This window comes from Pavona decussata, unplaced genomic scaffold (assembly GCF_977016875.1).
Source record: "Pavona decussata unplaced genomic scaffold, jaPavDecu1.1 SCAFFOLD_78, whole genome shotgun sequence".
NCBI lineage: Eukaryota > Metazoa > Cnidaria > Anthozoa > Scleractinia > Agariciidae > Pavona > Pavona decussata.
Genome location: NW_028145496.1, coordinates 1,518,716 through 1,536,448, shown reverse-complemented (window position 1 = coordinate 1,536,448; position 17,733 = coordinate 1,518,716). Strand labels below are relative to the sequence as shown.

Below are 17,733 nucleotides of genomic sequence, written 5' to 3'. Positions count from 1 at the left end.
ATATGGCAGAGATCCGCGCGCGGACGGTCCTGAAGGGTGGCTGATACCTTAATGCATTTACAGACTCTCACATATCGCAGAGTGTTCTATACATTAAAAGCTGCAAAAATAAGCTACAGTTTTGAGGTATACCTATCACATGAGTCGATCAGTGAAATTTTGTAGTTTTCAATTTTGTCGTTTTAAAACCATTTCTATCAAAGACCTGACTTCCTTCAGTTATCTTGATTTCAGAAATGAATTACACTCATCAGGACCTTTTAAACGGTATATTACATTAGCAAGCTGGGTTTTTCTTTACCGTTTTGGAAAAATGGGCCAAAAAACTTGGTAGGTAAAGGGTTAAGTGCATCCTCGAAACCCAGGGTCAGCTCGTCGGGAGGAAGGAATTTTAGGGGTGAAAGTTTATAACTAGAACGGGAGAGCGGACTCTCCTGATCTTGTTGTAAACTTTCGTCCACGAAAATTCTACTGACGAAAAGCCCCAGGGCCTCCGAGGATGAGTTAAGTCCCGAGGGTGACCGTTATATACAAGTTCCACTAAAGGAAAGGAATTATAAATTTAAAATGAAAAAGTGAAAATTGTGATTGCTGCAATCCCTGGCGCAGCAGATTCGCAGACAGAAAAATCGCTAACTAAAACAGACACGCGACATAAATTGAAACATCTTTATTCCTAATTGAACTGACAAGTTGTAACATATTTAAATAATCTGCGAAAAATTCATACATCTTTATTGCTGAAATTTCTTGCAAAGAACCCTAGCAATAAACACCAAACATCTTAATTGTTACAATTCCAAACAAATAAAAATTAAATAAGACATAAAGATCTCAGCAGCTTGTTATTTGGTTTATGTTCCTATTTCATTTCTGAGAGGAGAGCAAGAAAACGAAATAATAGGCCATCAATTCGTTTTCTTGCTCGCTTCTCTCTTTTCCATTCCTCTTATTACAATCCGATCATAGTTGTACAAGTAGAACGCCAAGATGAGTCTTAACGGTCCCATTAAAACAACCTGTACAGGGAGAACAGAGAAGAAAGAGGTTATTTTTTATCTTATTATTTTTCTTCTTTTTGCGAGTCAAGTTGAATGAAAAATTGTTAAGTGTAACAACGGTCTGTTGGGTGGGAAATTTATCGAGAGTATATTATAGTTCTGTCTCTAGTTATTGACCTATCTCTTCTTGACATTAGACAATACTATAATCTGTAAACAATAATTTAAAAAAAGAAAGAAAAGGAAAAAAAACACTGAATACTAACCAATTCCTCACAACCTTAGTGCTAGTAGTAAAGGATAGCAGGAAACATTTGCGTACAACATACTTGAGTGAGAAGTTCAAATAATGATGAAGCTGGAGCCAAGCCACATGTTAACGTCTTTACAGCAAATCCATCAAAGCCGCAAGATATCAAGAACCTCCTGTTCTGCAGATTAAAAGACAATTACTATACCAACTATTTTACTAAATGTAAAAACAATTTAAAGGCTACATGGAAGCTAATAGGAACAATAATTAAACGAAAAACCAAAGGCCAGTGCTACCCAACCAAAATAATCAGGCACAACAAGACCTATACCGAACAACGGGATATTGCTAATCAATTTAACGAACATTTTGTAAAAGCAGGCCCACATCTAGCCGAAACTATCCCTAGCACCAATAAACACTACAACGATTATACAAGATACTCATGCCCGTCTAGTTTTGTTATGTCACCTGTCACCGAAATGGACGTTCATGACCTACTCTCAACTCTTAATGAGTTGACTCTTAATCTCAACTCCAAAAGTAATGTAGAGTTCTTCACCGTCGTCCGTTCGCTAAACACGCTCTTTTTCTTTTTCTTTTTCAAACCTTTCCAAATACACCGAAATAATTTTCTCTTCCATCGTAAGCAGTGCCCAACTCGAAAGCAGCATGCTCCTTTGGGCACTGCTCACACTAAACCAAACAAATTTATTCTAATTCTTTTTAATCCTCCTTTGTAATATAAATGTTTATTGTTTTTTATGTAATGTATTGAATCTCGTTGAACCTGTGAAAAATAAAATTGAATTGAATTGAATTGACGAAAACGAATCGACGGCCTCGCGCAAATAGTGGAGATCGCGAGAAACGTGAAATTTGACTAATATGTTGCGAGACCCGTATTTTTTGAAACAACATTCACCACCCCTAAAGCTGAAAACATACGAAAACTGGTAAAACAAGATTTTTGCTAAGCTGTTGACACCGAGGCAAGTTGTTATCTAGTTTTAGGCAACTTTCTGCGACCTTTAGGAGACTCTATGATGGCGTCCTTTCAGCTGACCGATCAAAATACAATAACAGCGGGATTTTACTTGAAAATGTTTCCCACTGCCCGACAGCTCCTGCAAATACCAAACCTTTTACCTTGATTCCCGACACTATATTGGCTGCTACCTGTTCAGGAGTAAAAAGACCTCCCGAGCTACTGATCTGATGGGTTTCCTCAGGCTGAAAGTACAAACAAAATTGCACACAAAAATCAACAATGTATTGTGAAACCTCTCTTCTGCGCAAAGGCTCTACAAGGCTTTGGTATTATCCGCTGAACAAAGTACTTAAGCGCAGATGAAATTGTTTGAATTCATTGAGAGGCGAATCGCCGAGAGAGGGTACTAACGAAGTGCATTTCACCAAAAGCGTGGATCCTCGCGCGCGAGCCACTCTCACCCCTATTTCCTCGCTCGCTCCTGACTTGGAAGTCCGCGCGAGTACACTTGACGCAGGAGATGCGGACTGTTAAGATTAACTTGCAGTCTAAACGTCAAGTTGAATGACTTGACGCCATCTCAACAATTGTTCAAGGTATTGTAACTCAGTTAGTTTGTTGAGTTAGAACTTCTCACTTCTCTATTGAAAAAAAAATCCTAATTTATCACTCTTTTATACTACAGTGAGCACTTGTTCTTCAAAGAGGAATCCGTTTAGATAGAGGTGAGTACAGGTACAAGAGACATAAGAAGACACTTACCTTACGCTTATTTTCATTTTCAAATCCTGGTGTGTCTGTATCTGGAGGAAAGACCACCGACACACCAATGTTGTATGGTTTCACCTGCAAAAGGGAGTTGGATTACAGAGTAAATGCACCGGTTGTAGGCACGAAATATTATTTTGGTGAGGAACAATCTGTCTCCCGCAGGTTTAACAGTGGATGGTAAGTTTCTAAAACCAAGAGGTTGCTGAAGCGATGAGAGATAAAGTAGCTTCTGCATATACGCATTTAACAGCCTCACTGGCTTCAAACGTTTTGATGTTTGACACAAAGTTTCTTAAATTTCTTTTACTTTTCACCATCAGCTAAAAACAATTTTGGGAACAATTTGAAATTCCATGACTTTTCCATGACTCAAACAATTTTTCTAATTTCCACGATTTTTCCAGACCTGGAATGCAAATTTCAAATCCCATGGCTTTCCATAACCGTGTGAAGCTTGTCAAAACGAAACAGTCATACCTGTAAATTAAATTGCATTTGACAGAACAAGCTTACCAACCCAGGAAGTTCATAAACCGAATGCATCAATTTGAAGGAGTGGTTCAATCAGTCCTTCAAATCTCTTCAGAATTGTGCATCAATGAAACACAATTATTTTCTGAAACTGCCTATCTCATTAATTTGTAGAGCCAGCATTCCAAAAAGGCATGCTCCATTAACAACCCCAAAGAGAGGAAAAGAGAGGAGAGAGGGCACAGACAGACCTGTATGGCTGGCCAGTTCTGACAAACCTTTCAGCACCCTAGGATAGTTACCTCCATAAAAAGAGCTTCCGCAAAACCTCTTACAGCAAACTTTGAAGGAGCATAGGCAGTGAAACCAAATATGCCAAACTAGAAAGATAGAATAATGACAACATCAGCCTGTATAAACCCAACCTGTCATATCTATTATACATGTAACAACTTTGGATAGTAACATTTAAAATATTATTACAGAATATAATTTTATTGAATAGCTATAATTAAAGGGCTTGTTTGACTTTCAAAAGAAAAAATAAAATTAATTTGTAGGCCCATTACTGATCAGGGAATAAAACACCCATATGGTACAATTTTTCTGCTGCTTAGAGCAGCTCCCTTTAAAATCATATGAACTGAACATGTCTAACTGGTCAAACGTCAAAAGTATTCATGACTGTCTTCCTTTTGACTCACAAATGACAAACATTGCTTGATTTGCAGGTGTACTGTTTAAGCTCTGAACACATACCTGGCCACCTATTGATGAAACAAACACTACATGTCCTTTCCTTCTTTCTTTCATCTTCTTTATAACAGCATGACTTGTAAAGACACCAGCCAAATAATTAGTGTTTATCATAGCCTGAAAGTAAATTGACAGTTCAATTATTTTAGGCCAAGCCTGGAAAAACCCCATAAAGTTACATGTACGGTAACAAAAGATGAAATAATCTAGTTACATATGTCACATGTCACATGAAATATATAAAAACCCTCTAATGATTTCATATACACTGTAGAAAGGGAAAGTCATTAAAAGACATCCTTGTGAGAGCTTAACAGTGAAGGTCAAAGAAAAAAATCTTGACCAATAGGAGTTGTGTTTGGCCTGTCAACATTATATACAATCTATCTAATCCTATCCGATTCAATCCGGTCCAGTCCGATTCAATCAGATCGGATCCTGGTTTTGTCAACGGCCTTTTGTCAGAAGAGTGTGTGGAGCTGTTACCAACCTTAAAATCTTCAATTGAAGTTTCTTCAAACAGACCGCATACTGCAAAACCAGCACAGTTTATAAGAACATCAATAGGACCAAGGCTATCGCAAGCCTGTACAAATGAGGAAAAGGCAAACATCGATTCAATAATTGTGTAAGTATATCATTGGTATTTTACAAGTTATTAAATTTTAAAATAGAATAACAAACCTGGTGTAGGGTATTTTCTACATCTTGTGCATCATTAGTAAGATCTACAGAGAGTGCTAAAACCTGTATGTGAAGAAGAAACAAATTCCACATATTAACAATTGATTGAATAGTCTCCCTCGCAGCCATCTTTAGTGTCGTCACACAATGCTCCTCGGAGAAGCGTTGCGTGACGACACTAAAAACTGGGGCGGGTAGACTATTGATTGAATTGATTGTAACAGTCACCAGCAATCACCATCTACCTCATAATTTACGTTAATTATTTCAAACTCTGATGAACACAACAGAAGGTTGCAGAAATTTAGTTTGTTCAAAGTTTTTATAGACCCAATGCAAAAATGGCTGACATTTTGATATTCTTTTGTTTGCATTCAAATTAGCCTCACTAGCCTCGAACAAGGTAAAATATTCTTTTGATATTTGAACTCAAGATCGAGGCTAGTGAGGCTAATTTGAACGCTGACAAAAGAATATTTAAATGTCAGCCATTATTGCATTGGGTGTTTAAGATCAAATTTTTACTATTTTTAGAGCGGATTCAAAATAGTTCTAATTTTATTGAAACAAACATGCTCAACACTGATCACTCGAATAACATTCATTTTTTTATCATTAGGTAATAAAGTCTGGTGTATTATCAGCACACACACGGGAAATTGCCCCAGGGACTGGTCCCTGAAATAAGTTACCTAGAAGAAAGTCCCTTCATATGATCTACCTTTTTTGGGAAAAAATCTAATTGTGGGGACAAACTTCTGTAACTGTATCCTGTCTCATGAATTCAAATCAGTCATGAGACAAGTCATGGGGACTAACTGCCCCTTCAATTATGCATACATCCTAGACTAGCCCACAAGTTGCAATCAAGAATTATTTTCTTCTCATGGAGTGTCTCTGAGCTCGTGTGCTGCACATGTGGCACCAGATCTGCCTTGCTAATGTGGACTTTGCTATTGCCATTTCTTAGTGGACAATGGTCTCCTTTCTAAACAACTTTCCTTAATTGCAAAGCCACCAAAACCTTGGAGCTTCACAGAAAGTTGCTGGTCAGGAAAGCTGGACTCTAAGGGTACGGCCATTGTTTATAAAAGAACTCAAATTTGTAGCACTTTAGAGTAAAGTCTGGCCTGGCTAAATGCCTCTAATATCATCCTCAAACAGCTTGACTCAGCTTGTGTGTTCTAACCTTTCTTTCTGGAGCTAAATGCTTCTTGACTTCCTTCAATGTTTCTTCTAGCCTCTCCTAAAATGTACAAAGGACGTTTCAATATTTGTTCCATATCTTCAATTCAAAGTCCCCGACCCAGCTGTTACCCTATGGGATCATCTTTGGTTGAGTGAACAGTGGCAAATCAGACCTTTGGGTAAGTGAGGGGACCACTCCCGGACGCCTGACGACTTCAAGAAAGAAAATATTTTCAGTTGGTGCCTTGGCACTACAGCTGGGCCTGAGGTCTCCCAAGCCCCTCCCCTTGATCAACTACTGGTGATCAAAGGAATATATCAAAGGCAAATACAAGTGTACCCTTCTACCTGTTGTCATACTTTACCTCAGGGTTCACTCAGTCAGAGTGACACCAACATTTCCATCTGCCATGCAACCCACGACATGACACTGGACACTGCTGGAAATGACTGTTGCATAATAAAAAAAAAACAAAAAAACAATTACCTGGGCGTGGGGTGGAGGGATACACCCAAACATTTGGGAGGGTGGGTGTGATGCAATGTATCAAATCCTCAACATATTTCAGACCTAGACTGCTAGCAGTCCCTTTCTGGATAGTCGAGAGGGTGCGCAAAATACCCAAGCGAAAAAGCCGAAAATTGTAGCGAACAAGTGGAGTCTTGCTGTGCTGTGCGCTTTTGGTTTTTTCACTTGGCTTTTTCGTGCACCCTCTCAAATATCCAGAAAGGGACTACTAGCAGTCTAATTTCAGACCAAAATATGTACCCTATTTCAGACCAGACAGTTAAATCGATACCCTATTTCAGAATATGTAAATCCTCAAATTCACTTCATTCAAATAGACAAGCTCAAAATATAATTATTTTAGTGGTGAAAAGACCAAGAAGAGAGCGCTAGCGGCAAACATGTTAGTAGGAGTTGTGAAGGCTTACCAACCCCATTTTACTTCAGAAAACCATACCCAATTCCAGACCAGGGTTACAGTATTTCAGATCATTTAATGGTCAAAATCTTTACGCAGTGGCTATTCGTACGGCACCCGTACGGCGACTTGTATTTGCTATTCGTACGGGAGTCCGAAGATTTCATAGGATTTCTCTGTAATTCCTGATTCTCACTTATCCAAATTATTATATTTACCTTTAGAAGGAATAAGCGAATCCAGTGAGTGCCCTTTCTTTGAGCGAGATAAGTTTGCGTACTCTCTGCTCACTAAGCGAACGAGCCACTCGCGACACTTCAAACTTTTTGCGAGCTAGTAACATAAACTCGCACATGTCACGCAACCTCTTCTTCACAGATCAACTGGCTACAATTAGTACGCTGTAGCTTAAAAATGTGCGAAAAGAATTTCTTATATCTTATAAATAGTTATAATACACTGGCTTGGATCGGGGGGTAAGTGACAACTTGGTAATTCAATGAATTTGAACTCACGTTGGTAATCCCGTACGAATTATTCGCATTTTTGCTATTCATACAGGAATTCTTCTTCCTTCTATAGTAGGCGCAGTTTCAGTCATTGCAGTGAAAATTTATACCTGTGTCAGAAGGAGAGGTGTGTTCTGTTATCTTCAACATAATTTCTGTACGGAAATGCGAGTGTCCAATAGGTAAATTCTTCCATTAAGTGAAACTCCCATTTCGCGTCTTTCTGGCCGTACGAATAGCATCACGCAGGTTGGGAATACGGGAGTCCACGGAACTGCTTAATCAGTATACCACCGGTCAGGATCAGTTGTCTGAATTTCTCAACCAGGTTAGCGATTCTTAAATTTAATGATAGTTTTTACTGATACTCATAGGAATCCCAAATGAATAGCAAATACCAGTCGCTGTAAGGTCTCTTCTAATCGCGTGACGTGTGTGTGAATATAGCGCAAAACAATTCCAAGTGTCGCGAGTGGCTCGTTCGCTTAGTGAGCAGAGAGTACGAAAACTTATCTCGCTCAAAGAAAGGGCACTCACTGGATTCGCTTATTCCTTCTAAAGGTAAATATAATAATTTGGATAAGCGAGAAACAGGAATTACAGAGAAATCCTATGAAATCTTCGGACTCCCGTACAAATAGCAAATACAAGTCGCCGTACGGGTGCTGTACGAATAGCCACTGCGAAATCTAACCCTACGGACTAACCAAGGGAACTTGCTTTAGCTTGTACTTGCTAAAGAGTTGCGCAACGTTTAGTTCAAAATAATTTACAAATTCTAACCATATTCCTCGCCAAGACTGTCACATTGGCTCCACACTGTGCCAGTTTAATCGCCAAAGCCTTTCCAATACCGCTTGATCCACCTGTGACCTGAAAAGAGAAGCGAGATTTCATTTGCGCTTGAGCGCGCCAAATGGTCGAGAAGGAGAAGCACAAGCTTACCATCACATGAGCTCCATCGACCTCGGTCTTTTTCTTCGTGAAAAAGTCGAATAATAAAATTCCAACAAAGCCAGCAAGAACTACAATAACCAAGTACTGAAACATAGTAGATGTTTATCTTATCTCTTCGGTAAAAGTCCAGCACGAGTCGAACGAGTCCAGCTCGTCCACCACGAGTTCGCACGAGTTTGGTCTCATGCCCGGACTTTGGCCAGCGGTTGGAGGGGAAGTACTTGATATATGGTAATGTTTATGTCCCCACCTTTTATCACGCAGACCACGAACTAATGGTTGTGGTTTCGGTTTCGGGCAGACCGCGTCAAGGTTTCGGTCGAGTATATCTCTTTTTTTCCTTCGTCGTCGCATTTTTTTTTTCCGCATCGTAGCCACAAATTTTAATGAATAAATTAATTAAACCTGGACTAAACCCTGTTCTCTCCCAGAAGGGGTATTGTTGTCCTCTACCTCTACTTCTGGACCTGTAAAACGGCTCAATCAGAATCCATTTATATTTGCGCGATGTCTTACTGAGGCTGAGAAAGAAGGCTTTTGTCGTATGGCAACCATATTGAGTATACGTTTCAAGACTGTAATATGCCGCTTAAAGAAAGAAAACAAAACTTTTTGAAGCGATAGATCGAAAGAATAAGTGCTAAGAAGTACTGACTCGGCAGTTTAAACGGTGGAAGTTGGAGAGATGACGGCAAAGAAATTTAATAGGCCTTATCACGGTTTTCGACGCCATTTGACGAGTAGGCAAACACGCTTGAAATAACAGTGTTTGTATTGAAATCCAATGTCAAATAATTTTCATAAAACATCGCTTCTGAAAAATTCATGAATTGGAAACTTTTAGCACTAGGAAAAGGATTTTAAGAAAAAAAAAATTGGAGGGATGTAGCTGTGCCAGAGCGTCCAGTCGTGTTTTGAACTTACCATACATTTGTCTGTTAGCGAACCAGTCGTGAACTGCTACTAAAAGTAGTTCGCGGGAAAAAATACAGGGAAATGTATGGAAAGTTCAAAACACGACGGGACGCTTTCTGGCACAGCTACATCCCTCCAATTTTTTCTTAAAATCCTTTTCCTATTGCCAAAAGTTTCCAATTCATGAATTTTTCAGAAGTGATGTTTTATGAAAATTATTTGACATCGGATTTCCATACAAACACTGCTATTTCAAGCGTGTTTGCCTACTCGTCAAAATGGCGTCGAAAACCGTAATAAGGCCTATTTCTAATACGCTTTGAGGTACAGATTCCCGGGAGAGATTATGATGCGAACCCGAAAGGTCACGAGTTATCTGAATTTGAGTCCCGGCCACGACGGGGATAAGATTTATTTTTTCTACCGAATACTTGGTAATACACTAGCAGCCCAAGCTCACTATCCGATAACACGAACGTGAAATCGATGTATAGACCTCGTACGTTTTTATTTTGGTGAGAAAAGAGCCATGGCTGGGAATACCACCCCTACCCCCTCCCAAAGGGGTATCGAATCGTCTCATTCAATTTAAAAGTGCTCGCAACATTTGGCCCCTGCTCGAATTGCTCGCAAAAATTACACGGTGCTCGCTTGTTCGTGCTCGCAAAATTTTTTACAACTGCTCGCATGCTCGCATTCTCGTTAACATGTACTCGATTGCTCGAAATTTCGTTAATCCTCCTTTGTAGTTATTTTTTATACATATATAAACGATAAATCAGTTATGATATGGTTAAAACAAAAAGGTTGAAACATCCTTACCTCTGGCTTCAGTCCGTTCTTTAACTGAGTTCAGCCTGTAACTATTGTTCTGTTTTGCAGGCGTCAGCCAGATTATTAGCTATTCACTTTGGCGCAAGACAACGTATCCTATTTTAAATAAAAGAGAGATTCCGGCTAGCGGAACAATTAACGAAGTACTCGAAGTGTTCGCTGCTCGCCATCTATATTTTCTAAAGTGCTCGCTGCTCGCAAAAATAAACACACTGCTCGCAAGGTCGCAAATGCTCGCAAAGACCATTCGATACCCTTCTTCCCAACAAAAAGCATTTCTGTACTAGCCCAGCGTGAAGTAAGAGGTCGTCAGTTGTGTTCCAAAATTGGTTTTAGATACGGTTTACCGTAGTTAATGAACTTTTATATTGTCTATGCACTTACATGTTCATGTTAGCTTTTGTACTTTGTTTTGTCTTGTTAAAGCGAAATAAACTTATTACTTGTTTTGTTATTCACTACAAAGGGACTACAAATGTCCTCGCTTGCTGAAAATATTGGGAAAATAATAAGCTCCCACCCCCATGGGTGACAGTCACCCATGCTAAGGCAAGGAAAAATAATATCAATTAAAATTTCATTTCGAAAATAAATTTTTCAATTTGGTATAAAAACTGACAAAATATACTTTTTTGTGCAATTTACGGTCATTTACATGGTAACATACCCGAAAATTCGGTACGTTCGTTTGCGGTATACGGCATTCATTTTCTTTTTAAGCTTCAAGTTTCCAGGACGTTTGCAGTCATAATGTAAAGTATAGTGAAGGCTTAACTGTTTAAAAAACGGTTGAGGTCACAAACATCAGGCCTTGACAAATTGCACTTTTTTTCGAATTTTTAAAATAAAACTGTATACCGAACAATTCCGTATAGAACAGAATTTTCAGTAGATTTCATTTCATTTTCATTTTGCAATTTCATTTCTACGCCGATGATACTCAGTTGTATATTTCCTTTTCTACTAATGACGATCTGGAACTAACCAACAGCATCGCTAAAATTGAGAAATGTTTATCTGACCTTGATCAGTGGATGTCCTTAAACAAGCTGAAACTAAACAAAGACAAAACCGAACTTCTCTACCTCTATTCAAAGTATTGCCCTCAACAGTCTCTACCTCCACTTCGTTTTGGATCTGATACAATTCAGCCGTCTCTATGTTCCAGAAACATTGGTGTCGTTTTTGATAGTACTATGTCGATGCTCCCTCATGTTAATTCTGTTGGTAAATCTGCCTTCTATCATCTTCGAAACATCTCTCGTATAAGAAAATTGCTATCCACTACAACCACTGAGACTCTAGTCCACGCTTTTATAACCTCCAAGTTGGATCACTGTAACTCTCTCTTATACAATGTTCCGAAATATGTCATTAAAAAGCTTCAGTCAGTACAGAATGCCGCGGCTCGACTGATCACAGGCTCTCGCAAGTATGACCACATAACCCCTATTTTATTTGAACTCCACTGGCTTCCAGTTTCCGAGCGAATCAAATTCAAAATAATTCTGCTCACCCACAAAGCTCTTCACCAACAGTCCCCCATCTACATACAAGACCTGATACGCCGCTATACAACTTCAAGAACGCTCCGATCGTCGTCTGACGCATTTCGCCTATGTCATGTGAACCATAATCTAAAGTCGTATGGCTCCAGAGCTTTCGCTGTTTCGGCCCCAGAACTCTGGAACAAACTACCTATCGACATCCGTAATTGCGACAATTTAAATGTTTTTAAACGTAAACTTAAGACTCATCTTTTTTCGAATTATTTTAAACAAATATGATTTTTACTTTGTAAAGCGCTTAGAACAGAACTGGATAAGCGCTATATAAGTAGTTATTATTATTATTATTATTATTATTATTATTATAGATTTGGGAAGTTGGACTATCTGTTCAAAGACATTTAATTGCTACTCACTGGAGTTTCACGTTTCTCGCGAAGCAATCAACAAGCTGAACTGCCAAAAATAAATAAATACACCATCAAATGTATAGAAAATGTTAGACAACGCATTCTTCGTGGGTCATGTCTGTATGCTATCGTACAATATGCTAATTAATGGTGGTTTTCAGCAGAGATTTTCTGGAATATTCACAGCTCGATGTTAGTTCGTTCCTATTGTTTATCCGTGCACATTAGCCGTTGTTTGGATCCCTTGAATAGGGTGTCATTTTTCGGGTTCGGTCCTCAAAAAGGGTATCCGTTTTCCCTTCCTTTACCCTTAAATAGAGTCAGGGTTCGAGAACCTTCGCGACACACCCCTATCGAAAATTTTCGGGAGTAGTAGTAGAGGAGTTTACAGTTGTTTTCTGTCTACTCGTGATTGGTTCAATCGGCTTTGGTTGAAATCAGTTCTCGTCCTGCAATCTGATTGGCCAGTTTTGTTTAAGTGACCCCGGAAGTAGTCGCACTGTAAATGTGGTGTCATAAAGTCCGATGTATGTTTGCCCCGGAAGAATGTATTGTCCTACATTTTCTATACATTTCATTGTATTAATTATTTTTGGCAGTTGTCTGATGATTGCTTCGCGAGAAAGATGAAACTCCTAGTAGCAATTAAATGTCTTTGAACAAATAGTCCAACTGCACAAAGCTACTTATTTATAGCTCTAGTTCATCTATTGAATTACTCTAATAGCACCCTGTAGCATTTCCCGTTGAAATGTTTTTCTCAACATCCGGAACTTGAAGTAAAATGGCATGCCAGTGCAAAACTAGACAAGGATTTTGATAAAGCGTCAATTTTGAAAAGCTATTCGATTATTTTTTGTCCTTAAATGTGAAATCACGAGAGGTAAACCAAAAACATTGTATCTGATCATGTGGACAAAATATAAACATCTTTGTAACCCTGTTGTTGGCCAATACTTTACTAGGCTTGTTCTGATGTCATAGCGTTCACCATGGCAACAGCTCAGCCCCACAGAAAGGACCTCTAAATTATCTCTAAGTTATCTCAGAAACTAAGTCAATGGCTTACCGTTTTTATTGCCTTGTTGGAAAATCCCCTTTATATTTGAGATTCCGCCTTGCGAGGCGAAATTCTCACAAAAACTCAATCGCACACTTGAGGAAACAGCTCAGCTGTTTGCCTCGCAGTGCCTCATAAGGCAGTTTGCTCAGCTCTTTCCTCAAGTGTGCGGCAGGCTTTAGGAATATGATTTCAAACAAGAGAAAAATCTACTGGTGACTTTCTCTTAAACTTTTCTATTTGAAATGGCATACTGTCTGTTGTATGCATGCAAAAAATCAAGAGGTCACCTCGCAAGATTTTTAGATAAAACATCTGTTTCCTGCATGTTTTATTTCCGATTCGCACAATTTTATGCCTTATTTCCACTTCTGGTGTACTGTGCATGCATTTTTTGACAGAAACTTTAATTCATTCAGCTGACACATGCACCTGAGCTATGATGTGGGTTGGTTACATGTGAGCACCACTAATTCTAAAACCCTTTTGAGCCTTCTTCAACATGCACAATTTATTTTTTTTTCAACCTTGGTAACCCAGAAGTTTTCTTATCTTTATGACATGATAATTTTGTTATTATACACCAAATTCATAAAGATGGCCGCCGCAAGGTATTAAGAGCCTGGGGCGGGTAAGGACAACACGGAGTTAAGGCATTTTAAGACAGACGTGACATTTACGACCACTTACCACCAAATCCTTTCTTGATTTCACTCAATTCGAAGGGCAAAGAGCAGACTTTAGTTGTATCTTTAACTTTTAAAAGTGTTAAAGTATTCACCTTTTTCTCTCTGTATTTTAGCAAGCCAGACATCTCTCAGCTTTCCTTTCAGTGGGAAACTAAAAAATCCTACCTTTTGCCTGTCTGGACCGACCGTTCCTTTTTGATTGCACAATGGAACACAACAATTTACATTAGAATTATTCAATTCTTCGCATCGGAAGCCATTGTTGATTCTAAGGCTGTCCTAAAATGCCTCGCACTGGTGCTAGGTCCCAGTTTCAACCGCGTGGTGGCCATCTTTATAAATTCGGTGTATTAGTTTAAACATTGATACTCAATGGTATCTCACATGAAGATAGCTCTTCATCACTTTGAGCCTCCCTACAAGCAGACATTAACAAAGGAAGTTCATTGGCATCCTCTAAAAGTTTATGAGCTTTAGAGCCTTTGGAAACAAACAGGGTAATACCAGATTTGTAGGCTGCTGGTATAGTAATATGAGTCATCATTCGCTGCCTGTGCTTCAGTTCACTACCATGCAGTAGCAGTAAAGTCTCCTCTTTTACCATTTGATCAATCTGCTCATGGACATTCAATTCCTTCCATCTATTTCCCTCTGATTTCCAACAAGAATAGTCCAGGGTATTACTCCATCTTTGCAGGACATCGTGGCGCCGAATAAGAAGCTCGGATTCACTGCATAACTCCTTAGATATAACATCAAATGGACACACTTCTCTAGGGTTAATGAGATGCACGCCCTTTTCACTAACACCACAAATGACTTGGTGATGCCAAGCATCGGGAATTATTCCATCGCATAAAGGAACCTTTTGACAATTCAAGGTTGCCAGAGGTATTGCACCATTAAGGAGCCAAAACTTTAACCAGCTTAAAAGATCAAAATCACGTTCAGGATACATGTGAAAGAAACGTCCTATGACTTCACCATGAGATAACTTGTCCAACCCCTCAATGAGGTCTGTGTGCGTTGTTCCAGCAACACTGCGGGATACAAGGTACTGTGGTAATGGTGCATCAAGGTCTCTAAGTCTTGTGTTTACAGCATTGATGGCAGCATTAACCTGTGCTGTCTTTCCAAGTAATTTCTACATGCACATTATGAAAATAATTCAGGAGTCAGTGATATTAGAATTTAACTGCAGAATAGGGCCCCATACGTAATTTCTGACTAGTGCCCAACTGCACAGGACACGGACACGTAGTCTGAACATAACTTTTTGTTTGTGCCTTGAAGCAAAAACTTGGCACCCTGCCCGGACACTAAAACTACCCCCAAGGTAGTACTTAGGCACCCTCCCTGGGCATGGGCCTGAACTGGATTTTCAGTTGCCAGTTACAGTGAAACAAAATGGCAGGCACTAAATTGATGAACGAGAACACGATTGCTCCTTGGGCATCAAGGAGTCTGAACAACGTCCTTTTCAGTGCCCGGGCAGGGGCACAGGCTAGTCGGAACATTTTGAGAATCACACAGCCAGATCATAACAAGCTAAAGCTCTAATTGAGCTTTTAAATTCTTATTCTTGCACGAAAACTCTGAAAATATGATACCCTGATACATGTGCTGGTCAACACCGAAAGAACCTCTCTGTTTAATATTCTGCACCATTTCTTTACTAAAGCGTAAGCTTACAATATTCAATTCTACAGCCTGAAGTCGGAGTCATGCATATGCACTGACGGGCGTTCACCTGAAAATCGATCAGTCCTAATTCAGTTATCTTTTTTTCTTACCAGCACGTTTAAAACCGCAGTAGCCCCGCAAGCCGAAGTTCCAACTTGCTTCACTTGTTTTTCTTCGGCCTCAGAATCATCCCACAGGACAACTCTTTCAGGCAAACCTTCCACCTTCAGAAGCGAAGGATCGGAAGCCATGTTGGTTTGTTTTGGCTGCAGCGGCCATAAAATGAGCGGGGTAGGGAGGTGACAGAACTTAAAAATTAATTCTAGGGTGGGGTGGAATGTTAGTCTTGTTAAAACGTTTAACAGCAAAATAAAACAGCAGCTTCAGTTCTTTTGATAAAGCTACAATTTGATTGTCAAATAGATTTGAAAGAAATTTAAATCACTGTTCACCAAAAGATTAAAGATGTTTCCCAGAAAAAAAGGTGCCCTCCCCTCCCATGCTATAACCAAGAAAATGAGAGACTGGAACTGTCAAGAGATACCGCTGATAAGAAGCCGATTATGGCGACCGAATTTCCTTCTCGAAATTCAAAGCACATGTAACTGCAATTTCCCAAAGAAGGATGGCTTTCTTCCCATCAAGATTCGCTAAACTAGGGTGTCCTTATAGTAGAATTCATAATAGATATCGCCAAGTTTCAAAATGGCTTCCAAGCTCACTGAGGACCCTTCTAAATATTGACAGTCTTCATGCTCGACAAGTCGGCGATCCGATCCTACGCGAAGAAGCAGAAACTGTTGACATAACGACTATTCATTCTCCTGAATTCAAACTAATGGTGGAGCGCATGTTTAAGGTCATGAGGAAGACGAAAGGTCAGGGGATCTCTGCGCCACAAATTGGAGCCGGGCTGCAGGTGATCGCTATAGAATACACTGGACAGCACATAAAGGATTTAAAAGATCAAGGTTGTACTGATAAAGAGTTAAAGCGTATGGGTATTGCGCTAGTTCCTCCAAGAGTCTTTATTAACCCCCACGTCAGAATAATCGATTCCACTTTGCTGGCGTTCCGAGAGGGATGCTTGAGCATTGAAGGTTACTCTGCGTTGGTTCCAAGAGCCAAAGAGATCGAAATTTCAGCTCTTGATATGGAGGCCCATCCCGTTACCTGGAGAACTATGGGATGGCCAGCAAGAATCATTCAGCATGAGGTTGAACATTTGAAAGGGAATCTGTATGTTGATTCCATGATGTACAAGTCATTTATGAAAAATGATTGGGGAAGTTATGTTAAAAAGTAAGAGCCATGTTAGAGCTGTATGTCTCAACAAAAAATACAGTGGCAGTTCTTGTAAGCAGACACCCTCGGGATGCAAAAACGGTGTCCATAACTGGGGCTGACCACTACAGGAATTGTTCTCGTAAGTGGCCACTTGAGGTATGTGGATAGGTGGCTGCTTACGAGAGCTTTGCCCAGCTAACAATATTAACATTGGACATGCAAAAAAATCCCACCATATTTAATGACCTTTTTGTTTTATTGCCTGATGCAATGCCATGACAACTGTGATAACTGTAATTAATGCACTGTCAAATTATTGTGACGAACAGCAACGAGAGGTTGATTGTTTAAAATGAGGTTGATTGTTTAGAATGTCGACTTTGAATGGGTGTTCAAACGGGGTTTTGTGAAGATGATTGTAAGTAGAGCTTTCCGCTTACGTGTCTGTCGGTTAAGAGAGCTTCCACTGTACAACTTATCTGAGGCACAGGACTAGACATAGGAAGGTGATCTATAGGTCCTGATTCATTTTTAATTCTTCATCTGCCCCCGGTTGTTCAAAGAGTGCATAAATTACTATCCAGTAGATAAAAATTTGATGTACTCCAACTAATACATTTTATCCACTGGATGGCGATTTACCTGGTGGATAACGTTATCCACTCCTTGAACAAATGGGGCCTGGCAGCGAAATTGTAAATAACATTACTGTAGCAATGGCCATGATTTTCATACCATCTCTTTGCTATGGCAAAATAAATAGAGATTTGTCCAGCAAATTAAAAAAAAAAGAAAAAAATAATAATAAATGTTAAGAATAAAGTACAACATTCAACACAA

At 39.4% G+C, this 17,733-nt stretch overlaps 3 protein-coding genes across 4 annotated transcripts; 1 reads left to right on the top strand and 2 right to left on the bottom strand.

Moving 5' to 3' along the window:
- Positions 1 to 655: 655 nt before the first annotated feature.
- LOC146476267 (3-ketodihydrosphingosine reductase-like) lies at positions 656 to 9,346 on the bottom strand. Of its 2 annotated transcripts, none has more exons than XR_014865673.1 (11): positions 8,496 to 9,346; positions 8,334 to 8,423; positions 6,117 to 6,173; positions 4,928 to 4,990; positions 4,734 to 4,829; positions 4,247 to 4,360; positions 3,790 to 3,867; positions 3,008 to 3,091; positions 2,404 to 2,487; positions 1,331 to 1,427; positions 656 to 1,019 (listed from the first exon to the last, which is right to left on the bottom strand). XR_014865673.1 is itself a non-coding variant. In XM_085114797.1 (11 exons), the coding sequence occupies exons 1-11, from the start codon at positions 8,598 to 8,600 to the stop codon at positions 909 to 911; spliced, it is 984 nt and encodes a 327-aa protein (XP_084970923.1). In that variant the 5' UTR covers positions 8,601 to 9,343; the 3' UTR covers positions 656 to 908. The 2 variants fall into 2 exon arrangements, 1 of the variants encoding a protein (XP_084970923.1); XM_085114797.1 differs by having other exon boundaries at positions 1,331 to 1,432; positions 8,496 to 9,343.
- Positions 9,347 to 13,105: 3,759 nt separating this feature from the next.
- Positions 13,106 to 15,904, bottom strand: LOC146476266 (uncharacterized). The gene is made up of 2 exons (XM_085114798.1): positions 15,717 to 15,904; positions 13,106 to 15,067 (listed from the first exon to the last, which is right to left on the bottom strand). The coding sequence occupies exons 1-2, from the start codon at positions 15,855 to 15,857 to the stop codon at positions 14,279 to 14,281; spliced, it is 930 nt and encodes a 309-aa protein (XP_084970924.1). The 5' UTR covers positions 15,858 to 15,904; the 3' UTR covers positions 13,106 to 14,278.
- A 233-nt stretch (positions 15,905 to 16,137) lies between these two features.
- LOC146476265 (peptide deformylase, mitochondrial-like) lies at positions 16,138 to 17,308 on the top strand. The gene has a single exon (XM_085114799.1). The coding sequence runs from the start codon at positions 16,232 to 16,234 to the stop codon at positions 16,910 to 16,912; it is 681 nt and encodes a 226-aa protein (XP_084970925.1). The 5' UTR covers positions 16,138 to 16,231; the 3' UTR covers positions 16,913 to 17,308.
- Positions 17,309 to 17,733: the final 425 nt, after the last annotated feature.